General features: G+C 42.4%; 1 protein-coding gene across 4 annotated transcripts in view; it reads right to left on the bottom strand.

Annotated features, from left to right (window-relative positions):
- Positions 1-266: 266 nt before the first annotated feature.
- The window catches only part of LOC137431283 (transmembrane protein 198), an 83900-nt gene continuing 61132 nt past the window's right edge, over positions 267-23034 (bottom strand). For all 4 annotated transcript variants that reach the window (XM_068122438.2, XM_068122440.2, XM_068122439.2 and 1 more), the window contains 4 exons: positions 16373-16613; positions 7309-7884; positions 5637-5785; positions 267-1926 (listed from right to left, as the gene is read on the bottom strand). In XM_068122438.2, coding sequence (XP_067978539.1) covers positions 1786-1926; positions 5637-5785; positions 7309-7884; positions 16373-16541 — 1035 coding nt within the window. In that variant the 5' untranslated portion in view covers positions 16542-16613 and the 3' untranslated portion in view covers positions 267-1785. The remainder of the gene's footprint in view (positions 1927-5636; positions 5786-7308; positions 7885-16372; positions 16614-23034) is intronic.

Raw genomic sequence — 23034 nt, 5'->3', positions numbered from 1 at the left:
AGTTGAGAAGACGAGCTGTCAAACTGTGGTCTGCATATCAGGTACAGCGGTACTCTGGGTGTCCGAGTCTCCTTCAGTGAACAGATATACTCCTATTTTATTTCAGCTTCAATAATTCTGCAGAGTCAGCACCATGAACGGATGGTATATTGTGAGGACAGCATCACCTTCTCTGTGGAACAGTCCTTCCTGACTACCAGTAGTGTTAACAAGCTCAGTTTGTCCCCAGAACATTTGCAGAAGGAGAGGGATCCATTTTAGCAAACTATGAAATATTAATCTTTATTGCCTCCTTACAGCAATGGCTAAGTTTCCACAACCACAGAAACAACGAAGATTCAGAAAAACAAACACCTCAGGTGTTGGACTTAAGTCTCCTCAATAGTCAAACATTCAATGTTTATATCCAATAAAATTGGGGAAGGGATGAAGGGGAGGAAAGAGGGGAGGGAGGGGAACTCTCAAACACTAAGCAAACCCTCAAAAAGTATCTGTGGACTCGCCAAAGCAGAGTACAGTAAATAATTATGGGGTAACATTTTAAACACCAACATACAAATGCAACTGGGAAGTTGCAACACCAACAGTTGCAACAACATACAAATGCAACACCAACATACAAATGTAACATACAAATGCAGCTTGTGGTTTTTGTTTGTTTGCTTGGAAAACATCTCTTTAAACAGTGGCTCGTTTATTAGGCATTGCTGGTCGTAAACAAGTTCAAGAAACTTCAACAACCCAATTAGCTTATTAACGTCTGAACAGTTTGAAGTACTGATGGGAAAAGACAAAAAAACAATAAAAAGCACCAGGTGAACCACCGACTCCAGCGAGTAAGCCAGAATCGACAGCACCGTTTTACTCACATACAAATCGAATGGGGAAAAAAATAACAGGACACGAGCCCCAGAGCTTCCAAAGGCACTGAAGCGGTGGCAAGGCAAAGAGGTGCCGAACTTGAGAGCATGAGTAGATTTGAGGAATTCCTGCTTTGCTGGTATAGCAGATTCTGATTCTGCTAAGCAGGAGAAAAACAAATCTCAGGTCAAGGAAGTGCAAACCCATCTTACCAAGAGCAGGCCAATCAAGTCCACAGTGGGTAGGTGGCTCACTGTTGCCACAATTGACAGCAGGAAGTAGACCAGCTTAGCACAAACTTTGTCAAGAAGGCAGGGCAAGAGATGTTATTGGAAATACAAGAGAGAAGGTGGACATAACTCCTCATGAAAGTCAGGCCTGCAGCTCATGCTGGTGATAGTCTGTCAGGGCTCAGTCTCTGTCCCAAGGCAAAACTTCACCGCTTTTTCTACAATGGCAATGAAGGCCTACTTGTTATGAACACCTCCGCAGACCATCCGCTAATGGTTGCATTACAGTGATATGAAATTCCCTTCTCCCCTACAATGAAAACCAATGCAACAGAAAAAGAAAGCTTGAATGTGCACATCTATCCCAGAATAATATCTATTGTTGTACAGGCACGATTTAGAAGTGACAAACGTAGCATTTGATCGGGTTCCATGGAGGTGTAGAGGGAAACAAACAAAATAGTTATAGAACGTGACAATTGCTTATGCAAGAAGAACAGTACCATATGCATGACAGGGGGCAGAGGATGGGACAAAGGGAACAAAAGTCTACCTCAAACAGAAGTATTAACAAACCATTCGCAAGCAGGTAACAGGATCTCCAATAAAGTCCGGCTTTGTGGAGAGGGGCAGCGATGGTGGCCCTGCAGAAAAAGTACGCGGTGGTGGGAGTCATGGTGCAGCAAAGGAGACATCAAACGGGTGGTAGTCGTGCTGTGAGTGGCACCATAGAGCCACAATCGTAATCGACGTCCGTAGAGATCGGGTTCGGCTGTGCGTTTAGGCTGCTGAGAGATGCCGCATGTTGCTGGTCCCGCAGGATCTGGATGTAGCTCTAAGGGGTTCATAGCAACAGTCGGGATTAAAACAACACGTGCTATGGGACCTTCAACTGATGTTGAGCACATCATACAAAAAGATTACTATTAGCTCAGGAAGATTAAAGCACAAATGTTCTATCCAAATTCTCATACAAACCAAGCATGGTTTTAGATCCAAAGCACAGTAGCATTGGTGGTAACAGATAACCAAATGTGATAACCCTCGTAGATTAAAAAAAAAAAAAAAATAACCATCAATCTCAGGTGCGATTGCATATAATTGGTGTAGGAATTGTTGATAAATGATGTCACAGTCCTTAAAAAGAGATTCAGGAGAAATGAAAAGATGGCGAAGAAGCTTTATATTTTGCCAAAAACAATAGAAAATTAAGCTGATGTTCAATTAAATAAATTAAGCCTCTCCAATTTATTGACCAAATTGATGCTTGTATCATACAACTAGAGGTTCCATGGAACCTGAACTCAACTGGTCTATATCAACAAAAATTGATTTTTCAATATGGCCATCCTGCCGCACCCAATTTTGGGCGTGCAACGCCCAAATGTAATCCAAAACTAGTTTATGTCTTAAAGATGCCGCATAACAAGTTTCATCAAATTTAATCAATATTTGTGACTTTTAGAGCGTAGACCTCGAATTGTTTACAGACGACAGACGACGGACACTGGGTGTCGACAAAAACTCAGCAGCTGGATATAGTCCAGTTGAGTTGATAAACATAACTTGTCTCATACGACAAATGCAGTGTCAAAAAGAGTCCACACCCCCTTTCAAATTTTGCCCCTTTTGTTGCCTTATAGCCTGGAATTAAATTGCATTAAAACAGACTTTGTCCACCTTTATTTACACATTGTAACCCACAACTTCCAAGTGAAAAACAAATTTTACAAATTTCAGAAAATTAATTTAAAATACAATTTTTTTTTTTGATTCTTCATCATTGAGATGATTCTTCACAATTGAGAGATGGGGTCAAAAACGATATGTCGCGTGATATTTAAAAAAGTTGTGGATGGGTTATGACAAAACCCGGTGGATGAGTTGGGGAGGTGATAAGAACATGCCGATTTGATTTTGTTTAAGGTCTGGATGCAGATCCGGCCTATCAGTGGGATACAAGACGTAAACTGTTCACCTTGGCAGAGGTATGCACTCTACCGAGTGCCGTTCTAGTTATTCTTGTTTCACACTGTTATCTCACTCGCCACCATCACCATGAGGAGAAGCAGTTTCCCTGAATCCCCAGGACTATGAAGCCCTTTTTCACCACATGTGGAACCAACTTCCACATCCTCTTCAATCTCATCCTTCCCTCCAGCTCTTCAATACAGCTGTTCACCACCATCTCAGATCATACCCCTTCCAAAACAATGATCTTTTCTCCCACTATTAACCTTCCCCACGTCCACCTCTTTCAAAATTTGCAGTTTTTCTTTCCTGAAAGTTTGACTCTGTATCCATGTTGTCTTCCCATATATCCTCCTCTACCCCTCATTCTTCCCCACACCCCTCATTACCCTGTGCTCGCGAAGCGAAAATCAGGGTTAGGCATTCGGTTGCGTACGTGTGCAGTGTCTGCATTTTGAAAATTCATTTTCTCGGCAGCCATTGGTCCGATTGACAAAATTTTACTAAAGGAGCCTGTAGAATATTTTTTCATAATTATGACGTCATACGTCACGTGGTACAGACGCCATCTTGGAAAAACGTTACACCTCTATATCTCCCAAACTGCTCAATGGAAAAAGTTTAAATGAGGCTCATTGTGAAGTACTCCCCTTGGGGAATAAGATAGTTTAATGATGATGTCACCGGTCCCTTAATTATAACGTCATAATTCGACAAACAAGTACAATGCTTGATTTGATCAGTACGATTATTTTTTTTTCTGCAATTCTTGGTCCGATTGACATGAAATTTTCACTGTAGGAGCGCCTCCTGTAGAATATTTTAATGATAATTATGACGTCATAGGTCACGTTGTACAGGCACCATCTTGGAAAACCTTTGCACCTCTATATCTCTGAAACCACTCAATGGAAAAAAATTGAAACATGGCTCATTGCCAAGTACTCCCCATGGGGAATAACATGTTTGTGATCATGTCATCGGTGCCTTCGTTACGACGTCATAATTCGACACGTACAACGCTTGATCGGATCAGTATGAATTCTTTTTCTCTGCAACTGTTGGACTGATGGACACAAAATTTTCACCAGAGCGCTTCCTCCTGTAGAATATTTAAATGATAATTATGACGTCATAGGTCATAATCATGAGAAGATTGTCATGGGGCCCGCAAGGCTAACCCCCGCTCTAGCAGGGAAATGGCCTTAAAATGCCTGTTGTTGTTGTTGTTGTTGTATAGGTCACATGGTGCAGGTGCCATCTTGGAAAAACCGAAAAATGTTGCACCTCTATCTCCAAAACCACTCCATGAAAAAAATTGAAATATGGCTCATTGAAAAGAACTCCGCATGGGAAATAGGTGTTAATGATGAAGTCATTGATGCTGTAATTATGACGTCATAATACGAGAGGGACAACGCTTGGTCTGATCAGTTTGAAATTTATTGAGTGTGATCTATGCAACAATTGTATGAGAATATAAACTTATGATGCAATTGCTCACGTGGTCTGGCAGCCATATTGGATCGAAGAAAAAAAGACGTTCAAAAAGAAGAGTTGGCTCACACACAGTTGACTGTGCAGGGTAAGTATTCTATGAATACCATCTAGTTTATCCTAGCTTCCCTGTATTTTCTCCCTCAACCCTGTCAGTGTGCTTGCACCCTCTCTTTCTACTGTTGCTTTTCTGTTATGTCCTCATCCGTTCTGGATGTTCTAGTTTCTCTACAAAAAAATATGGTCCAGCTCCTCTAAAAAAACTAGAGGTTCCAGGGAACCTGAACTCAACTGGACGTCGTCCAAACTGTTGTTTATGGGTCAAGTCGTATCATAGGTCACAACGAGGTCATTTTTCGGACATCGTCAAAACCCGTAATATATGTGTTGAGGTTTGTTACATACTGTCTACACACCAAGTTTCAGCCTTCTAGCTACATTAGGAAGTACCAGATTGACAAAAATTGATTTTTCAATATGGCCGCCCTGCCGCGCCCATTTTTGGGCGTGCAACGCCCAACTGCAATCGCAAACTAGTTTATGTCTTAAAGATGCTGCACAAGTTTCATTAAATTTAATCAATATTTGTGACTTTTAGAGTGTAGACGTCGAATTGCTTACAGCCGACAGACAGCCAGACGACGGACACTGGGTGTCGACAAGAACTCAGCTGGACAGTGGACATAGTCCAGTTGAGTTAAAAAAAAATTATGGGTATTAGTGACAATTATTCCAAAGTGAAATTCCCTCAAAAATAGTGTGCATCGATTGCTCTAAGTTCATAAACAAAAGTGCAGATAAAATCATGACTACCATCCATCATAAAAACTGTATTTGGCAAATTATAACAAATATCATAAAACTGTTATAGGGAGGGGAGGTGACCCCGAACAGAGCTTTGTGATGTATAAGTTGATCTTTGACTGCTAACCACAAACAAAACTAGTTTTATTTGCAAGAAAGCACAGGCAAAATCTCAACATAATAGATGTTTGGCACAAGCAGAATAAATTTGACAAAAGAGCGAGGCTACTCATTACAGAGAAGCAAACAACTGTGTGCAAACGTGCACCATACCGGAGAAAGAACATCTCCATCACAACGCTTAACGGCGGCTGGCTTGCGCCGGTACATGGCATTCGAGCTAGAGCAATTCTTCTCCTTGTGAGCGTCTTTCTGCCTGAGCCTCCGCAGCGGCACCCGCTTCTGCCGGTGGCTCACAATCACTGTAATACAAAAGTTTGTGGAAGAAAAATGGGAAAGTGATGAGTCAAACATGGAAGACTGCTTCATCGAGTGAAGCACCACCATTCCAATTTACAACAATATTCACATCCACACAACATGATATCCACATCCACGCGCAACACCGTATCCACACCTAACACTACATTCACATCCACACGCGACACTATATCCACACTTGACACGACATCCACATCCACACGCAACACCGTATTCACATCCACACGCAACACCATATCCACACGCAACACCATATTCACATCCACACGGGACACTATATCCACATCCACACGCAACACCATATCCACAAGCAGCACTATATTCACATCTACAAGCAACACCATATCTGCACGTAACACTCTATCCACATCCACACGCAACACTATATCCAAACGCAACAGTATGTTCACATCCACATGCAACACTATATCCACACATAACACTATATTCACATCCACACACAACATCATATCCACAAGCAACACTATATCCAAACGTAACACTATGTTTACATCCACACACAACATCATATCCACAAGCAACACTATATCCAAACGTAACACTATATTCACATCCACACACAACATCATATCCACAAGCAACACCATGTTCACATCCACATGCAACACCATATCCACACATAACACTATATTCACATCCATACACAACATCATATCCACAAGCAACACTATATTCAAACGTACCACTATGTGTACATCCACACACAACACCATATCCACACGCAACACTATATCCAAACGTAACACTATATTCACATCCACACGCAACACCATATCCAAACTCAACACCATATCCACATCCACACGCAACACCATATCCACATCCACACGCAACACCATATCCAAACGCAACACTATATTCACATCCACACGCAACACCATATCCAAACGCAACACTATATCCACATCCACACGCAACACCATATCCACATCCACACGCAACACCATATCCACACGTAACACTATATTCACATCCACACGCAACACCATATCCAAACGCAACACTATATCCACATCCACACGCAACACCATATCCACATCCACACGCAACACCATATCCAAACGCAACACCATGTTCACATCCGTGTGAACACCATGTTCACACGCAACACCACATCCACACGTAACACTATATTCACATCCACACGCAACACCACATCCAAACATAACACCATGTTCACATCCACACGCTACACCATAATGCAAACGCAACACCATATCCAAAAGTAACACGATATTCACATCCACACACAACACTATTTCATCAAGCACCACCATTTTCCAGGGAAGATAGAAATATATGTCCTTATGGAAGATGGCAGTGTTGAAAAATTAATAAAGCCACAGTTATGGGAACTGTTATTGAAGGGGTTTCTTAGAGGAAGGGCTCAAGTGTTTATTGTAAGCGACACCATGTACAGCTTGCACAGCTATGAGGTTGTGTTAGCAGCTCACACGAAGTGCCGCTCACAAACACAACAAACCTTCTGTGTGGGAGTAACCGTCAGCAGTGAGTTTCCATTGTGTGAGCAATCCGAGCATCACCAGAACGGGCCACACTGCGAGGACGGCCCAGCTATACCAGCACAGCAGGCTCGAGGAAACCACACACAATCTCTTGTAAACATAGGTAATGAGGTGTAGATCTTCGACAAAATAGTCTACCGCAACCGTTAGGATGGCTGCACCAAACACGGCTGTGGCCAGTATGGTAATTGTACGTTGCCAGTGCAAAGCAAGCAGTGCAGTGAGAACGCCAGTGCCCAGCAACGCGCCCACAGTCACCCACGCCGATGGTAAGTGCACAAATTGTTCAGCAACAATGAGGCCTGCAGCAGCAACTTGCAGGCCAAACAGCAATCCAGTCATGAAGAGACCAACACTGCGCAGCAGCATGGTCACCAGTCCACACAGAAGGCCTACGGCGAGGCCGATTCCGGCACTGGCTTTGTCGCTTAGCCGCGTTTCCAAGATCTGTTCTTTATAACACAGCAGGAAGATGACAATGGAGCCAAAAAGCAGACCTGTGAGAAACATGACAGCCTTGAAGCAGCGGTAACCTGTGGGAGGGAATGGAAGGGGTCAAGGAGGGTTGAAGGGAAATGGAACCAATTAATACCTTCAAAACTAAGAAAAATCCCTAACTAGCAAAAGAAGGCAGAATGTAAAGTAAATAGTGATAATGATACAATAGAGTGTCAATACAAACAGATGGTGCTTGTGAAGAGAATTAAAATTATAAATTTATGAAGCTGCTCCTCCATGAGCCTTGCTCTCTCTATGCACGACACACACACAAAGATTGCACAACAAGCAGTTGAAGGAAATGAGGTAGATGGCATCAGAACCACAGGCTAAAATATCGCCATTGCATCCTTGTTCAGAGACTATTGAGAGACACTCCAAATACCTTTAGTGGTTGTGGTGGAGAAGTAAACTTAACTTGTGGAAAAACCGGAACGGCACTTTTCGGCATCGTGACAGACACCGATGTACCTCCACCCACACTATTTCATCATTATAATACTTGAACCAAGTTTGATTTAAATCCCTTCAGCTGTTCTCCAAGTATCACAATTTTACCTGACATGATGTGATTTTTTTTTTTAATGCTGAACTATAATCATTTCATATTTTCATCATAATATATACTTGCACTACATTTGGTCAAAATCCAATCACTGGTTCACAAGTCAGCACAGTAACAGAATTTTTACCGAATGGGACTGACCTCTTGACCCCATAATGCAACCCATTTATATTTTCATCATTATACATACTTATACTAAGTTTGACTCAGTTCCTTTTAGTCATTATTACTCCCGCCAGGGAGTAATGCATTCACTCGTGTGTGTGTGTGTGTTCGTGAACAAGATATCTGGAAAAGTTCTGAACGGATTTGGATGAAAGTTGGTGGGATGATTGCCCTTGGGATAAGGAAGAATTGATTAGTTTTTGGTGAAGCTCAGGATATTATTCCCGATCCAGGAATTTTTTGAAGGCTTTTTTTTACCATTGGAAGATAGGGCTCATTTTTTTTTAACATTATCTTCTATATTTAACATTGTGATATGAAAATAGTTTTCATATGTGTTGTAAATGTCGTTTAAACTCGTGGTTATGCGTTAGAGCGGTGTATTTTTTTTAGCAGCGTCGTCTTCAATGTTCATTTTTTTTTTTTTCTAATAAAGATATATTCTGTCATTTTAAAACCACCAAAGTGTGTATTAGGTTTCCCCATTTCATAAAATGTATCGTTTGATACGTATAATGCTTAAATTTTTTTTTTTTTTTTAACCTCAGAAGAGATATCAACATTTGGCTCAGCGAATGCCATTCGCGGTGTCAGTATTAGATGAACTTATAAAGACTTAGTTCCAGATTTGTCAACGGCTGAGGTATATTAACAAACGAATAAAACAGATTTGGCAAAATTCCAACTTTTTTTTTTTTAAAGATCGCATATTCACCCAGGGTTGTGAGAGGCTGAAGAAGAAGAAGAAACCTCGCATGGGCTTCCCAGACCAAATAAATAATTCTGGTTCTGGCTCTGCGATTTTTAGGTTTATTACTCCCGCCAGGGAGTAACGCATTCGATCGTGTCCGTCCGTCCGTCCGTGTGTGTGTGTGTGTGTGTGTGTGTGTGTGTGTGTGTGTGTGTGTGTGTGTGTGTGTGTGTGTGTGTGTGTGTGTGTGTGTGTGTGTTCGTGAACAAGATATCTGGAAAACTTCTGAACGGATTTGGATGAATGTTGGTGGGATGATTGCCCTTGGGATAAGGAAGAATTCATTATGGTAGTTTTTGGTGAAGCTCAGGATATTATTCCCGATCCAGGAATTTTTTTTGGGAAAGATTTTTTCTGTTTTACTGCATTAAAGCTTTTATTCTTATTCTTAAATGATGTTTTTCTCCTCTAATTCCGAAATAAAATATATGAATTCCGAGATATTCCGAAATTCCGATCTCTAATTCCGAGATATATCAAAATAAATTATCTGACAGTTAGGGCTTACTTTCTTTTTCATTTATTGTTTTGGGGAGAGGGGATGTTAAACAAAACGTATTATTCCAACTAAACCCACGGCGGGAGTATGCGCTCTACTGAGTGGCGTTCTAGTTAAGTTATTGCGGTAACAAAAATGTATTACAGAAACTGACCTTTGACCTCTTGACCCCCAAAATCAAACCAGTTCATCTTTGCATCATAATACATACTTGTACCAACTTTGGTCAAAATCCAATCACTGGTTCACAAGATATCACGGTAACAGGATTTTTACCGAACATGACCTCTGACCTTTGACCCCAAAATCGAATCAGTTCATCATTACATATACCTGCACCAAGCTTTACTTGGATCCCTTCAGCCATTCTCAAATTATCGTGGAAACGAAAACCTATCGTGGATGGATGGATGCACGGACGGACAGCCAGATGGACAACCCGAAAAACATAATGCCTCCGGCAACTTCGTCGGCGGAGGCATAAAAAAAAAACACAATAAAATGAAAAGCAAGAATAGAAACTTGCAGAATCACCACTCGACCCCAATTCTCTTTCCAGTGAAAGGTAGTCACCTCAAAATTGACCATCTCAAAATTGCCTGAACATGCAGAGCCTTCACGTTCAAACTTCCATGCACCACATACCTTGGTTAAACCTGAAAAAGTCTGTAGTGAAGTGGCACTAGCTCGAATAACAAAAGGGTCTTATTGGGCTCGCCAGCAAAAAATCATAATTATGCCAAGCAAGATGGACAAATGTCTGTTCTGAAAACACAGGACAATACCAACTGCCTTCTTTAAACATATCCCAGAAAGACAGCAGAGGCAATTAGGGGACGAATCGAACATGTTTAAGGTCCCACGACGTTAAGCCATGAGATTTTTCTCCTCCTCCTCCTCTCCTCCAACATGATCTCCTCCTCCTCCTCCTCCTCCTCCACTGTGCACAAGAGAGTGAGTAACAAACACTCGAGGAATTTTGCATTGGGGTGCTTGGTGCCTGATGGGGTTCCTTCCACCAGCGTAACACCAAAAGGTGAAAAGCTTGACAACCAAATCCAAACTGATAATGACCATCAAAAATAAGTGAGGGATATCATCCTTACGAGGTCGGCAAATTGAGTACCAGTTCACTGGTAATTCCCTGTGTGTCGCAAGAGGCGACCAACAGGGTTGGCGGCAGGAAGGGCATCCGGCCATAAAACATTGCTTCAAAAAGGGGACCAAGGTGCCAGAAAAAGGCCAACCCCTGCTCTGCGGAGAAAAATAGCCTCTAAAGGTGGTTCAAAAAGAAGTGAGGAAGATAAACTGAGCCACTGAGATAACTCATTTTGTTGTGTGATCTCCTTCAAATGTCTACCAAAACCGTGGATCTTGTGCAATGCCACAAGGGGGAGCCAAATCATGCAGCTGTGAAGGGGGAAATCCAGATGGCAATTCAGCAATCACGCAGACATTAGATTTCACTGAAGGTATTGAGCTGACATCATGGTCTGTGCTGTGTAAAAGTTTGGATTAACTCATGACTAGCAACGGTACCTGCCGCCCTACGGGCGGGGCTTCAATTGGAAGGCCCAAATGAAAAGGTAAAATATCAGAAATTGAAGGCTTTTTTTATTTTAAACGATTCATATAAACATCCGTTAAATCATATCACACGCAAATCATCAAAATCTAAACAGTATCTTACTATAATTCACCAAATGTCCCACAGTGATCGATACACTATGATCGTGATCGTGAATCGTGATCGATAATCGTGTTCACAATCGCTATGTCGTATGTACTCCCGATACGTGTTTCCTTCAGTTGAAATGGGTTAGAATTCTCTCAAGCAGGGATTCAACCCGTGTCCTTATAAAAGGTCTTTGTCCGAGGTCACCGTGCAGCGATCGGTGCAGCCGTTTGTGCGGCACCCGTGAAAACAACATCGTCACAATGAGAACAATGAACGTCATGCGAACGCGAATGTTATGCGGGAGTCCAAACCTGAGAATGCTGGAGACTAAAGCTGAAATTGGGGAAACTAAATAGCCTATTTTACTCCTGGGGATCCCAGGATTATCCACCCAAAATATCGTTGCGATCGGTTCAGCAGTTTTTACCGTACCTTCGAACAGACGGACGGACAGACATTTGGTGAATTATAGTAAGATATTCATACCTTTGGGTAAATTATAATAATCAGTGACAAAGGTCATATGTATTTAATTATTGGAAAATAACAGCCTTAACACAGTGCCTTCAGAAAGTAACCACACCACTTGACGTTTTCACATTTTGTTGTGTCACAGCCTGAATTTAAAATGGTTTAAATTGAGATTTTTTTGTCACTGATCTACACATAAGACCAAAGAGTTCATGTCAAAGTGGAATTGTTTTTTTTAGAATTTTTTAAATAAAATCATTAAAAATGAAATACACAAATATCTACTTTACACAGGTATTCAACCCCAAGTGAATACTTTGTAGAAGCGCCTTTGGCAGAGATTAAAACTTCGAGTGCTCTTGGGTATGTCAGTATCAGCTTTGCACATTTGGATTTAGAGAGTTTCTCCCAGTCTTCTTTGCAGATTTGCTCAACTTCTATCAAGTTGGATGGGGAGCATCAGTTAACAGCAACGTTCAAGTCTTTCCACAGATTCTCAATGGGATTAAAGACTGGGCTTTGGCTGGGCCACTCAAGGACTTTCACATTCATGTTCGGGAGCCATTTCAGTGTTGCTTTGGCTGTATGCTTGGGGTCATTGTCCTGTTGGAACATAAATCTCCGCCGCAGATTAAGGTCTTTTGCACTCCTTACAAGTCTTCCAATCTCTACCGTTAAAAAGCATCCCCATAGCCTGATGCTGCCACCACCATGCTTCATGATAGAGATGGTGTTCGATGGGTGATGAGCTGTGCTCGGTCTCCTCCAGACGTAGCGCTATGCATCCAGGCCAAAGAGTTCAAGTTTCGTCTCATCAGACCACAGAATATTTGTCTCATGCTCTCAGTCTTTCACATGCCTTTTTGCAAACTCCAGGCATGCCGTCATGTGCTTTTTTCTCGGAGTGGCTTCCATCTGGCTACTCTCCCATAAAGGCTGGATTCGTAAAGGGCCGCAAAAATAGTTGTCCTTCCAGCAGGTTCTCCCATCTCAGCCAAATAACTCTGTAGTTCTGCCAGAGTGGTCATTGGGTTCTTGGTCACCTCCTTTACAAAGGCACTTCTTGCCCGGTTGCTCATTTTGAGCAGACAGCCAGCTCTAGGAAAAATCTGGGTAGTTCCATATTCTTTCCATTTCCTAATGATGGAGCTCATTGTGCTCTTGGGAACTTTCAACACTATAAATTGTTTTATACCCTTCCCCAGAGACAGTGCCTTCAGAAAGTATTCACACCCCTCGACTTTTTTTCACATTTTGTTGTGTTACAGCCTGAATTTAAAATGGATTAAATTGAGATTTTTCTGTCACTGATCTACACATACTACCCCATAATTTCAAAGTGGAATTTTACTTTAAGAAATTTTTACAAAATATGAAAAGCTGAAATGCCTCGAGTCAATAAGTGTTCAACCGCATTTTCTTTGCCACACCAAATTGAGCTCAGGTGCATCCAATTTCCTTTGATCATCCTCAAGATGTCTCCACAACTTGATTGGAGTCCATCTGTAGCCAATTCAATTGATTGAACATGATTTAGAAAGAAACACACCTTTCTATACAAGGTCCCACAGTTGACAGTGTATGTCAGAACAGAAACTCTAACATGAAGTCCAAGGACCTATCCGTAGAACTCAGATAAAATTGTGAGGAGGCATAGATCTGGGGAAGAGTATAAAACAATTTATAGAGTGTTGAAGGTTCCCAAGAGCTCCATCATTAGGAAATGGCAAGATATGGAACTAACCAGACACTTCCTAGAAATGGCCATCCAACCAGACTGAGCAAGAAGGACCTTGGTCAGGGAGGTAACCAAGAACACAATGACCACTGTGACAGAACTACAAAGTTCCTAGGCAAATATTTACGTTCCAACAGGACAATGACCCCAAGCATACAGCCGAAGCAACACTGGAATGACTTTACAAGAAGAACGTGAAAGTCCTTGAGTGGCCCAGTCAAAGCCCAGACTTGAATCCCATTGAAAATCTGTGGAAATACAAAGATTGATTGCTGTTCACCGACGCTCCCCATCCAACTTGAGCAAATCTGCAATGAAGAATGGGAGAAACTCCCAAAAAACAGATTTGTAAAGCGGATACAGACATACCCAAGAAGACTCAAAGCTGTACCCAAGAAGACTCGAAGCTGTTATCGCTGTCAAAGGTGCTTCTACGAAGCATTTTCTCAGGAGGGGGGGGGGGGGGGCGGGGGGTTGAATACTTATGTAAATTCGATATTTCTGTATTTCATTTTAAATTATTTTTTTAAATTTTCTAAAAAGAATAAAATATTCCACTTTGACATTATGAGGTAGTATGTGTAGATTGGTGACCAAAAAAAAGTTTTTTCCATTTTAAATTCAGTCTAACAACAAAATGTGAAAAAGTCAAGGGGTGTGAATACTTTCTGAAGGCACTGTAAATACACGTGAAACAAGCTGTTTATAAGACAGTAACAAGAACAGTGTCATTTTATAATAACTATTAATAGACGTCCACAACCATGTTGTGGACGTCTATTAATAGTTATTACCTTCTCTCACCTTTTCACCTTTATTCCCTTTTAAATCCATTTTCTCCGCAAGCGCTTAAGCGATAAGCACAAATCTTTCAACATATGAGTGCCTACCCATGAGAATATTTCAACAAACCTACACGACGATTGGATTAAAATGTGGCCGGCGTTCCAAAAAAATCCATTTTATGCAGGCATGGGTTGCAGAGCCATTTGCAGAACAAAAATCCACAAACTGTTTCCTGCATTTTTTCTTCGTAGTGAGTGGATATTATTAGCACATAATTCGGCTGAGGCCGAGCAAAGCGAGGTTGTTTATTCCTGAAACGTGAAACACCCTGTAACCCATGCCTCGAGAAAACTGATTTTTTGGAATGTCGGTCATATTTTCCATTCAATCATCATGTATCTTTGTCAAAACATTCTCCATGGGTGAAAGCTTAGTGTCACTCACTCAAGAGGTTGCAGGGAAAACTGATTTAAAAGTGAATAAATGTGAAAAAGTGAGGGTGGAGGAAAAAAAAAGAAAAAAAGGAGGGGATCAGCTGACATTCAACAACATGATCAATGATGGTTGTGGATGCCTATTACTCATATAATCTTCTCCTCCTCTTACCTTTACAAGGGGGTGAGGTCCAATGGTACCAAGGTTGCCATCCCCGGTCTTACAAAGTACGTACTAGTATAATATGTATAGCAAAAATAAAACTTTAGAAATGTCCTGATTTATTTAATTTACTTAAAGGAAACTGATATTAAATTGATTTTCACAGAAATTTGAATTATTATCTTCCTATATTGCACACTTCTAACTTCCCTCAAATGTTTAATGGGGAATAGCACCACAAAAGTGAAAATAACCCAATCTTTTGCAGTGTTCTAACTCCTAAGAATGGATCAACAGGAGAGAAATATAGAAATTGTGCATGCAGTAAAATTTTAAGTTCCTGAGCTGAAGCAATGGCAGGTGTCATGGATAAAAGCGGGTGCTTCCTGTGTTTACATTTGGTAATTATTGGCTTCTAAAGAAGTGTAATTAAAGGAACAGAGTCTGCACAATGTGAATGTATGAACCAAGGACTGTCGAACAAAGACTGCAACCCCATTTAACTGTGACTCCCCATTTCTCCCTACAAGCATCTCCACTTAAACCAGCTCCATTGCCTGTGCGCTCACTGAAAGCTCCATCGGTTTCATCGACAACAATTTGTTGCAGACGTAAGTGCCTGCCAGGCCTTAGAGTACCGAGCAGACGATCTGAGAATCCCTCGTAGAAACGTCCAGTCCAAGTAACACCGAATAAAAGTGCAATTGAGGAAAAGGTGGAAGCGAAATTTGTTTTATATTTACAGCAACTGCACAATTTTTTTTTTTTTTTACAGCCAAATGTCAGTTAAGGTTGGCATAATTATGTCCAGAATGATAAACAGGACCAGCAAAAGAGCAAAGGAAATGCTTCTTCCATAAAGTGCAAACACAAGGTTTGCTGGGCACATTTTGCCAAAAGTGGCTTCCATGACAAACTAAACTGATATCGCAGAGACAAATGTATCCCCAAGCAGCGATTACAAGATGAAGTTCGCTGGCTCTATATCTGTGTACAACGGAGCCCCTGAAAAGCAAGCTAGCTTCTATCAAATCCAGGGACAAATTTAGTTAAGGGGAATAAAGTAATCGGTGGTCAGGAACACCTTTTGTATCCATGGCAGTTTTCAACAAAATGCTTAAAGCTGAGCCAGATCTTTGTTCATCATGAGTTGAATGGGAACCTAAGCCTGGGGTGCTTATTTATTTATTTTATCTATCTCTGTCATAAAGGAGCAATGGAAAAACAAGACAAACTTTGGCAAAAGACAGCCATGAGGATACTTTGTGCTCACCAAAGAAGCAGTACACGATGCCAAAAAGGCAGCATACGGCTGCAATAGCCGAAGGCAGAGCATCGTACGTCCGCTCGATCTCCACGGTGCAAGGATCAGGGCCCTCGGTTGGAATCGGTGACTCGGTTGTGATCGCATGCAAGGTCACAGCATGAGGTACAGCCGTCATGGTAGATGGAATGGAGGGCAGCACTGGACGCAGTAACCTCCCCAAAGTGCCTGGTCCGTTTCACAAAGGCATCTGGGAACAAAAAAAAAAAACCAGACTGATATAATAAGAATAATAACTGGTAGAGGAACGCCTCCCTCACTTCCTTCCCCAAGTTGGAAGTCTGTCCGATACAGTGCAATAAATTGTTATTACAGTTGGTTGTGTTAGAAAGTTCAGGAGAGCACAAAGATGGCACAAGAGCAGTCTGTAAACAGCAAGAGCATCGTCATCATATGCCGGGGACATCGAGTCTCTGGGCTCCAGGCCCGGCAGAAGAAGAAACAAATGGATAACAGAGCTGGACAGCTCTAGTGGAAATCTCAATCACCACCCATCACAATGGACCAGTATTTGTACTGATATTTCCATGAATGCCTCCTGAGGACCCCAGTAGAGACCTTCAGGAATGCAACCACTAATTTTGCTCATTCACTCCAAAACAGAACCACAATGAACATTGTTGTTTGGTTGATCATCACAGTTGTACTTTTATTATATTATAGCTTTTCCCTATAATCACACAATGAAGAAATGGCACACAACTCAAAAGACCGGGTGTAGATCTGCAGAATGCAGGTGCAATTTCAGCTTGAAGGTTTAACAAGTTTACTTGAATAGTTGGTTCGAAAATGAGAAATAAATTCGAAATACCGCTCAAACGGTCATTGTACACTTCTGTACATTTTCTGCAATGAAAATCAATTCAATTAATAGAATTCTCATAATAGCACTTCTCATGTCGGGCTGGCAGTGTGGCCTGGAGGTATGCAAGCTCACCTCCAAGCCGTCTAGCCTGGGGTTGAAGCTTGACCCAGCTTTCAACTGTCATCTTGGTGTTCCACAAGCAGGATGATTCATCATTGTGTGTGCTGTCCCTCAGATGGACGTTAAACGGGCATCCCGTCTGCCAGGATTAGTTGGTGGATGTTAAAGATCCCACATTGCCCTTCGTGAAGAATGGGTGAGCACTCACCGGTATTATGAACAAATTGCAAATTCCTGCCCCAACTTTAGTCGAATGTCAGACCTGGCCAGCCGGTTCGTGAAAGATCCGGGCCAAGTTCCCAGACCAACCCCACAAAAACATGGGAATAATTGTGTCTATTAAATAAGAAGCGCTGTTAATTTGAAAGTAGGATCTTAAAAGAGCTTTGCAAAGAAGGAAGAGGCAAGAAAGGAAGGAAAAACAAATGTTAAAAGATGAAAATTTTAGGAGAGATTTAAGAGGGAGGGAGCATTGATGAGGCTGTCTGTGCAGATATGAAAAGGCAGTGGGTACCACAGCTGAAGAACATGTATGAACTAGAACGGAACTCTGATATCACGACGTCAACCGATATGCCTGCGCCCACATTATTAGATTATCATACTTGTATCAAGTTTGACGCAAGACTTCCGGTCCCTCGAGCGACGAGGCTTGCTTCGATCTCTCCACGGCATCAAAGTTTGAGTGTTTTCCCGTTCGTGTCTGTCAAATTTCCGCTGGGTATTTTGTTGTGTATGTGTTATTGTGTGTTTCTATTTGGTTTTGGTTTTGTAGTTGTTGCAAATTTGTGTGTAATTAGTCGTTTTTTTGTTCGCGCCTCGTGCGCGGCCTGGTCTCTCCGGGCTCCCTTCCCCCCGTCAGTGTTTTGTGAATATGGGTTCTTTCCTTCATAGTATTTGCTTGTTTCTTTGATTTTCTTTTCTCCCCCCTAACTCTCACGAACATCTTACCCTTTGTCCAGCGTTTTGAAAACAGAACAAACAAATAAACAAACAAAAAAAATTCTATATTAATTCTTTCTCTCCTCCCGGACACATGCGTGTTCACTCTCCTCCTCGTCTCGACCTGTGCCCCGCCACCTATATCTCGTTTTTCTTCTACCTCTGCTCCTGCTTTCTCAAATCCACGTCCTCACTTAGAGACTTTTCCCAGATTGTTTTTCATGGTTTTGTTTAAATATTATTTAAATATGTTTATACCGCAGCCGTGATGCTGACAAAGCCCTCCCCCCACCCCCAGAATTTCCATGTTTTAAACGTTTCCCAGTGTAGACCCTGGATTTAGAATAGGTACACCGTATCTCTGCGTGTCGTAAGAGACGACTAAGAGGGTTGGGCGTCAGGAAGGGCATCCGGACATGAAAACATTGCCTCAAAAAGAGAACCATGACAATTACAACTACATATGGGCAGGGTACAGCCCGAAGTGGAGATCGGTTTCTGAGGTTTGGGACATGGAATGTAGGGACAATGACAGGGAGATCAGGAGAAGTGGTGGAAGTACTGGTCAGAAGAAGAGTGGACATATGTTGTGTGCAAGAGACGAGATGGAAGGGAAGTGGTGTGAGAATGGTGAAGGGTAGGCAGGGACAGAAATACAAATTTATGTGGCAAGGGTGCCTGGAGGGCGTGAATGGTGTTGGTGTCCTGTTTTCTGAGGAGTTTGTAGACAGTGTGGTGAGTGTGACTAGAGTGAGTGATAGGTTGATGATGGTGAAAATGATGATTGGAAAGCTCTTGGTGAACGTCATCATATGCTCCGCAGGTTGGTCGGAGCGATGAAGAGAAGGACAAGTTCTGGTGTGCGATAGAGAAGCTGATGAAAAACGTGAAAGATGAGGAAGTTGTTGTGGTAGGAGGAGACCTAAATGGGCATGTGGGAAGGAGTATGGACGGTTTTGAGGGAGTTCATGGGGGTTACGGATATGGTGTGAGAAATGGAGAAAGTGAAAGGATTTTGGAGTTTGCTGATGGAGCTGTTTGTTGATTTGTAATACTCAGTTCCAGAAAGGGGATAATAAGCTTGTTACATACACGTCAGGTGGGTCGACGACAACCGTTGATGACCTGATGGTGCGTAGGCGAGATAGGGGGCACCTCCGAGACACAAAGGTGATCCCGGGGGAGGAGGCTGTTTCACAGCACCACTTGGTTGTCTGCGACATAAGGGTGAAAGGTGCGAGGAGAGCTCGGCGGGTGAAGTACCAACCGAGAATGAAGGTGTGGAGGTTGAAAGAGGTGACAGTAAGGGAGGCATTAAAAGAGAGGCTGAGTAGGGTCGAGGATGATGTGGTTGAGCTTGAAAGTGGTTGGATGTCAATGAAAGCTAGTCTGTTGGGAGCCTTTGGTGAGGTATGTGGATGGACAAAAGGACCACCGAGGCACTCGGAAACATGGTGGTGGGATGATGAATTTGGAAAGAGGATTGACGAGAAGAGGAAGAAGTTCAAGGAGTGGCAGAAGGCGAAGGGTACGGGAGCAGAAACAGCAGAGCATGAAAGTTATGCAGTCACGTGAAAAAGTAAGTACACCCCATGTAAAGTTTTTACTTTTTCAAAATATTTCAACATACAGCTATTTGATCTTCATTTCAACAATATTGACAGCTAAAGGTGATATAATACAACAAATATCATGAAACATTTACATTTTGTAGTCCATTGTATCATTTAAATAAACATAAATGCAAATTTCGCATGTGGAAAAAGTAAGTACACCCCTACATTTATCACTACTTCAAATACCTAAAATTAGAATCGGGTGCACCAGCTTATGTGCAAATGATTAGAACATCGTTCGAGAGGATCTTGGAGGAACCTGTCTTATTTAAACCTCAAACATTTAGTTTGGTTTGCTATTTGTTGTTGAAGTGTGCGGCATCACCATGCCGAGATCAAAAGAGCTCTCTGATGACCTCAGAAAGAAGGTTATAGATGCCTACGAGTCTGGGAAGGGATTTAAAAGATCTCCAAACAATTTAAAATCAATCATTCGACTGTCCGGAAGATCATCTACAAGTGGAGAAGATTCCAAACGCCTGCCAACTTGTTCAGGCCAGGCCGCCCCAGCAGGTTCAGCCCGAGAGCAGACCGCAAGATGCTGAAAGAAGTATCTAAGAACTCCAGAATGTGATCACGGGACCTACAGGTAGCTCTTGCCACTGTGATGTCAAAGTGCACGAGTCTACCATTAGAAAGAGGCTGCACAAATTTGATCTACAATGGAGGTGTGCCAGGAGGAACCCTTTGCTGTCCAGAAAGAACATCAGTGCAAGACTAAAGTTTGCCAATGAACACCTCGGCAAAGACCAGCACTTCTGGAACAATGTGCTCTGGACAGATGAGTCAAAGGTAGAGCTATTTGGCCACAGTACCAGAAGACATGTTTGGCAAAAACCAAAGACAGCATTTGACCACAAGAACCTGATACCAACTGTAAAGCATGGTGGTGGAAATATTATGGTTTGGGGCAGCTTTGCTGCATCAGGGCCTGGGCAGCTCACCATCATAGAAACCACTATGAATTCTTCATTGTTACCAGAGGGTGCTTGAGGATAATGTGAGGCCATCTGTCGGAGAGTTGAAGCTCAACCGAAGGTGGACCTTGCAACATGACAATGACCCTAAATATACCAGTAAATCCACCAAGGAATGGCTGAAAAGAAATAAATGGAGGGTTCTGGAATGGCCAAGTCAAAGCTCGGATCTAAATCCCATCGAGGTGTTGTGGGGGGATTTGAAACGAGCTGTGCATGCAAGAAACCCCTCAAACATCGCACAGCTGAAATAATTCTGCATGGAGGAGTGGGCAAAAATTTCTCCCAGTCGATGTCACAGACTGATAGACAGTTATAAGAAACGCCTACTTGCGGTTGTTTCTGCCAAAAGGGGCAATACCACCTATTAGAGCCAAGGGTGTACTTACTTTTTCCACACGCGAAATTTGCATTTATGTTTATTTAAATTATACAATGGACTACAAAATGTAAATGTTTCATAATATTTGTTATATTATATCACCTTTATCTGTCAATATTGTTGAAATGAAGATCAAATAGCTGTATGTTGAAATATGTTGAAAAAGTCAAATCTTTACATGGGGTGTACTTACTTTTTCATGTGACTAAGGCAGCCAGGAAGGCTGCAAAGAAATAGGTAGCAAAGGCGCAGGAGGCATGTAGGAAAATGTTCGGAGAACGCTTGGATTCAGAAGAGGGTCAGAAAGCAGTATTCAGGATTGCAAAGCAGATAGCGAAAGAGAGGTGTGATGTGATGGGGGTGAGTTGCTTGAAGGATGAAGTGGGACAAATCGTTGTCGACCCAGCTGGAATTAAAGGAAGATGGAAAAGATATATGGAAATGCTGTTGAATACAGAGAATGAATGGGAAGGCAACATAGAGAGTAACCCAGTTTTAGGACCGGCAGAGAAGATAACTGAGAAGGAAGTTGAGGAAGCGATAAAAGCAATGAAGGGTAGAAAAGCGGGAGGACCGAAGGGAGTTGTGGGAGATATGTTGAAGGCAGCAGGAAGTTGGGGTGTGAAGAGAATGACAGAGATCTGTAATCTGGTGGTGAAAGAAGGCCGCATTCCAGTGGATTGGAAACTGCGTAGTGCGTACCCTCGTCCCTCTATACAAGGGGAAAGGTGACCCTCTGGAGTGTGGCTCGTACCGAGCGATAAAGTTATTTGAGCATGGAATGAAGGTATTGGAAAGGGTGTTGGAGAGGAGGATAAGGAAGAAAGTGAAGATCGACAAAATGCAGTTTGGATTTGTGCCAGGAAGAGGAACGACAGACGCACTTTTCATTGTGAGGCAGTTGCAGGAGAAGTACATGGAGAAGAGGAAGAAGTTGTTTCTTGGGTTTGTTGATCTGGAGAAAGCATTTGACAGGGTTCCACGCAAAGTATTGACATGGGCATTGAGGAAGTTAGGAGTGGAGGAATGGTTGATCAGAGTAGTGATGGCAATGTACAAAAGAGCGCGCACAGCTGTAAGGATGAAGGACGGGAACAGTGGTGAGTTTGAGGTGAAGGTGGGAGTGCATCAGGGGTCGGTACTAAGTCCACTACTATTTGTAGCTGTGATGGAGGTGCTGGCTCAGAACGTAAAGAAGGGTTTACCGTGGGAGTTGTTGTATGCAGATGATCTGGTGTTGATTGCGGAAAGTATGGATGGACTGAAGGAAAAGATGAACAAGTGGAAGGAATGTATGGAGACAAAAGGTCTGAAGGTGAATATCGGAAAGACGAAGGTGATGGCAAGTGGTAAAGCATGTGGTGAGGTGGAAAGAACTGGGAAGTGGCCCTGTGCTGTGTGTAGGAAGGGTGTCGGAGTGAACTCCATTCAATGTACAATGTGCGCTGAGTGGGTTCATCAAAAATGTCGTGGTCTGAGAGGGTCATTAACCAGTGTGGCAGCTACATTCAAATGTAAGGTGTGCACAGAGGGAGCTGCAGATGGAGGAAATGTTGAGTTGGATCTTGGAGACGGCGTGAAGCTGGAAGGTGTGAAAACATTTTGCTACCTCGGAGACATGCTGAATGGAGAAGGTGGATCAGACTCGGCAACGGTTGCTAGAGTGAGATGTGCATGGAAGAAGTTTCGGGAACTGAGTGGCGTGCTGATGATGAGAGGAGTGTCGTTGAAGCTGAAGGGAAAGGTGTATGCTGCATGTGTGAGAAGTG

This window comes from Myxine glutinosa, chromosome 7, assembly GCF_964187855.1.
Source record: "Myxine glutinosa chromosome 7, kmMyxGlut1.1, whole genome shotgun sequence".
NCBI lineage: Eukaryota > Metazoa > Chordata > Myxini > Myxiniformes > Myxinidae > Myxine > Myxine glutinosa.
Note: the sequence above shows the minus strand (reverse complement) of the source record. Positions and strands in the feature narration are given on the sequence as shown.